The 4542-nt window shown below is 37.5% G+C and overlaps 1 protein-coding gene across 2 annotated transcripts; it reads left to right on the top strand.

Annotated features, from left to right (window-relative positions):
* The first annotated feature begins 298 nt into the window (after window positions 1-298).
* LOC146319161 (uncharacterized) lies at window positions 299-4172 on the top strand. Of its 2 annotated transcripts, XM_084729765.1 has the most exons (7): window positions 299-691; window positions 886-969; window positions 2518-2601; window positions 2893-2955; window positions 3246-3329; window positions 3436-3564; window positions 3651-4165. In XM_084729765.1, exons 1-7 carry the CDS (start codon window positions 415-417, stop codon window positions 3929-3931), a joined length of 1002 nt encoding a protein of 333 aa, XP_084585891.1. In that variant the 5' UTR covers window positions 299-414; the 3' UTR covers window positions 3932-4165. The 2 variants fall into 2 exon arrangements, with proteins under 2 accessions (XP_084585891.1, XP_084585892.1); XM_084729766.1 differs by lacking the exons at window positions 2893-2955; window positions 3246-3329 and having other exon boundaries at window positions 3651-4172.
* Window positions 4173-4542: the final 370 nt, after the last annotated feature.

A 4542-nucleotide genomic window follows, 5' to 3' on the forward strand; every position in this document is an offset into this window, starting at 1 on the left:
TTATAAAATATCAGAAAGAATGTGATGAGAAGTGAGACAGAGTGAAGAAATAAACTTTGATTCACTTCACTGAATTTAATCAGATAACTCTCAGTCAAACTAAAACACCTTAACATTAAGTGTGTTTCTCTGAGTGTGTGTCTGTGTGTGTGTGTGTGTGTATTAATAAACACAGTGTGTGGACAGTTGAGACTGCATGAGAGGGTCTCACAGTCAAAGTGTTCCAGCAGCCTGCAGCAGCTTGTATTTTCTCACCAGCACAGAGATCGTATTGAATCATCTGAGGCCTTGAATCAAACTATCAAACAAAAACACTTGTTGTTTTTCCCATTAACTCAGCCAGCTGAAGTTTGGAGACTATATAAGACAGGTAAACTCTCCCACTGTACCTTTGTGAAGACGTGGACGTGGACAATGAAGGTTAATCTTGGTCTGCTGTTGTTGCTGCTGGCTCTGTGTGGATCGGGGGCTCAGGGGGAGGATGGAGGCCTCGGAGAAGAATCGACCAAACAGACCACCCCTGACATCTGGGCTGAGGTGAGGGCACTGAGAGACATGGTGGTGGAGCTCAAGGTCGAGCTGAAGAACATGGCGGTCAGAGTGAAGGAGAGCGAGAGCCAGGTGGATGAACTGAAGGCTGAGCTGATCGTCACCAAGATGCACATGGAGATGCTGCAGAGAGAGAACTCTGGTACAGACTGTTTACTTTTCCTGTTGACTGTTGATAATGTGTTGATTTAAGAGCTTGACTGAATCTTTAAAAATGAATATGGTATGGATACATACGACAATCCAGCTTTATTAAATGCAACATAAAATAGAATCCAACTGTTTAAGAAAATAATTTAACTGTTCACAAACTCAAATCAAACCTCTGTTTTTCAGAACAAGCCGCAGAACTGACATCTTTGGACAGAAGACTGACTGCAACTGAGAAGAAAACAAGTGACCTAGAAAAAGAGAATGCAGGTATTTCACTGACAAACATGATGGTTTAATACGTTTCAGGGGCGTGTCCAGACTTTTTTGACTGGGGTGGCCCAAGTGGCGTGCTGATTTATGCAGTGGTGGTATGAAGTACATTCATGCCCAAGCAGGTACGCATATGCGCTTGTATGGACATGTATATGCGCACGTTGGAATAGCATTACTGTACTATTTCTCATATCTGCTTTAATTACTAACATTACAGTAACTTACAGTTTCTCACATTCTTGTGTTTAAAATATGGATTTAAAAGGTAACTAGTCAGACCAATCATGACACAACAAAGTTGCACCATTCAAATATAATATAAAGCTTCCATACTTTATTCTTTAAGTCTTCAAAAACAAATTTTACCTCCATTGTAGATGAATCTTCAGGCTGTGAAACTCTTTAATTCATCCTCATTATTCCACATGAAAAATAGTTTTATTTTAATGATTTATTATATGTATTTATTATTTATTCACACATTTTCTGTAATTAGTTTTTTGTGTTTTTGTGGTTTTTTTTCTGTTTTTCTGACTAGCATAAAGAGAATTTCACACTATTTCTCCTTGGCGTCATTGACAACATGATCATTGAGTCTACTGAGTCATCTGTCTCAAGTCTAAGTCAAGTCTAAAATCATGAATCCCAAGTCAATGTCAAATCTTTTCTCAGTGTTTGTCAAGCAAGTCTTAAGTCATCAAAAGTGTTACTGAAGTCTGAATTAGGTGAAGTCATGTGACTAATTAAATACCATATACTTAACGGTACTTTAGTAAGACGTAACAAGCCAGAATATCACCATACACCCAACAATACACTAACAAGACCTACAAAGCTTTCCTTTATCTCAAGACTGCAAACAAAAGTACATCATTTTCTACATAATGAAATAAATCTTGGATTTCTATATTATTTCTATTTTCTATTTATTATCTATTTTTTTGTTTGGATAAAACAAAAACATCACATTATTACAACACCCATGTTCGCACACAGTTTCAAGAATAGCCAGGTTAATGTTCACAGTGTCAATACAGACCATTGACCACAAAGAATTTCCCCCAGCTGATTGGCTGAGCTGTTTAGCCAACTTGAGCTAATTCACCACATTCACAAGGCGGCCATTTTCCTCCAACGCCACACTCAGGTGAAGCTCAGATGTTGTACAGTCGCTAATGAGTTATCAAATATGTTGTTTTACTTTGAAATATGGCCTGATGTCCATCCAGACTTTCACTGTCAGATGTGTTTTCAGTTGCTGATCAATCATTAATGATAATGATTTGCCAGATTTTCGATGTTTATTCGACAACCTGGAACGCAGCAGTATGACGCTTGACCCATTTTGTTATTCAAGCATTAGACATTAATGCAGAATTAAATACGGTTCAATCTCGTCATGAACATGGACAGTAGTTTTAATACATTTTTGAGCACTGGACAAACAGATAAGATGTAGGTCAAGATGCTATCATTTGTTGTGCATCTTATTGCGTTGATATTTTGATGTTCTTCTCTGTAATGTCTTTGCATTAACTCCAGACCTGCAGACCAGACTGAGCAGCAGTGAGAGTGAACTTCTCATCAGTAAGTCCAGGATTGACCAGCTGGAGAGAGAAAATGCAGGTGATGAAGTGTGTCAGAGCACTGATGCTCTTATTGTGAATGAATCTTTAAAAATCAATCAAAAACAATCTACTGTATATTTTTTTTAACATTGTTTTGTGTGATTAGCAAAATGAGAAGGACAACTTAATCTTAATACTACAACTCTGTGTTGTATAATAATAAATAAATTTACCTTGTACATTGTACAGTTAGGGTAATTTAGCCACATTTTATGAAATAAAATGTATACTGTTTCGAAAATTAGTGTAACCATTCACAAGCAAAAATTAAATCTTTTCTTTTTTTCAGGCCACAAAACTAGACTGACTGCCACCGAGAGCAAAACACATGACATAGAAAAAGAGAATGCAGGTATTTCACTGACAAACATGATGGTTTAATAAGTTTAACGGCTTGCTGTTTTTTGTGCTGTTAAGAATATATTTAGGTAATTGTCCAAATTTTTGACATGACTGTGTGGATCAAATTTCAAGACAATCAATCCAATATCTGTTGGGACATTTCAATCAAAACCACAAATGTCAGTCTCGTGGTGGCAGTAGGATTTATCAAGCTCTAATCTGCATAATTTCTTGTGCATGTTAACGGTTTGATATTTTGTTATTATTTTCTATAACTTTCTGTCACTGCATAAACTCCAGACCTGCAGACCAGACTGAGCAGCAGTGAGAGTGAACTTGTCGTCAGTAAGTCCAGGATTGATCAGCTGGAGAGAGAAAATGCAGGTGATGATTGTATCTACTCATCCACAGCACACATACATCGCATATCTAGTGCAGGTCAAGGTTAAGTAAATAAACCTTTTTTAAAATAACTTTTTTATGTGACCAGAGAAACCAAAAGTGGCCTTTTACGCGGCTCTGACTGATGCAGGACATGTTGGACCATACAACACAGACATCATACTGAGATACAGCAAAGTCTTCACCAACACTGGCAATGCTTACAATCCATCTACAGGTAAAATACTGCAGGTCACATGATCATATGTGGTTGTGTAAATTACATACATCAGTTGTTACTGATGTTCATTTTCTACTCTGTAGGTTTCTTCACAGCACCAGTCAAAGGGGTCTACTATCTCCAGTTCACTTTGGGTTGTGAAAAAGCAGGTCATATGGGTGTATATGTGTACAAGAACAACCAAAGGCTTATTTTTAATGTGAAGTGGAACAAACCCCTTGGACTTGACTACATCACTAGCTCTGCCGTCTTGGAGCTGACAGCGGGAGATGAAATTCACCTGGTTCTCCCATCAGGCATTTCTCTCTTTGACAATCACGATGACCACAGCACCTTCAGTGGCGCCCTCCTCTTCCCACTGTAAGGATGTTGTTGTGTTTTAGGCTGCTGTGTGATTGATTTGTCACAAACCCTGTCAGCACCGCTGCCTCCAAGATCAATTTCTGTACATTTACTGCATGTTTCAAATAATGTGAATCTGAATCTGACTTCTCTCTTGTGTCGTCACATGAAAACAACATTCAAATAAATTAAAGACTCTCTTTGTTATCACTGAGTGAAGGCCTTACATACTGTAACTGTTTAAAGTCAACTCTTTAAACTACTTTAAATAACCAAAAGTGGAGGGTTTAATCCATTTTTTCCAACCTAGGGTATGGGCCCTTTAAAAGGGTCAGAAGATAAATCTTAGGGGTCACGAGATGATTGATGACAGAGAAAAGAAGAAAATAAAAAAGTTCTGCTAAACAAATTTCTAATCAGTTTGGAACTTTTCTCTAGTTGTTACGTTTTTCGTGAATTATTGGATAATCTTACTTTTTCGGGCCTCACAGTTATTTAAATGAACCCATGTGAGAAGTTTAAAGGGGAAATGTCTCTTTGGAAAATGTTCTGATAAATATTCTTTGGAATGTCTTGGAATATCTGAAATGTGGCTCCAGATACACACTGCTTCTTTTAAAGGTACTTTACTTT

The sequence above is a fragment of the Lutjanus erythropterus genome, chromosome 11, assembly GCF_056507025.1.
Source record: "Lutjanus erythropterus isolate fLutEry1 chromosome 11, fLutEry1.hap2, whole genome shotgun sequence".
Taxonomy (NCBI): domain Eukaryota; kingdom Metazoa; phylum Chordata; class Actinopteri; order Lutjaniformes; family Lutjanidae; genus Lutjanus; species Lutjanus erythropterus.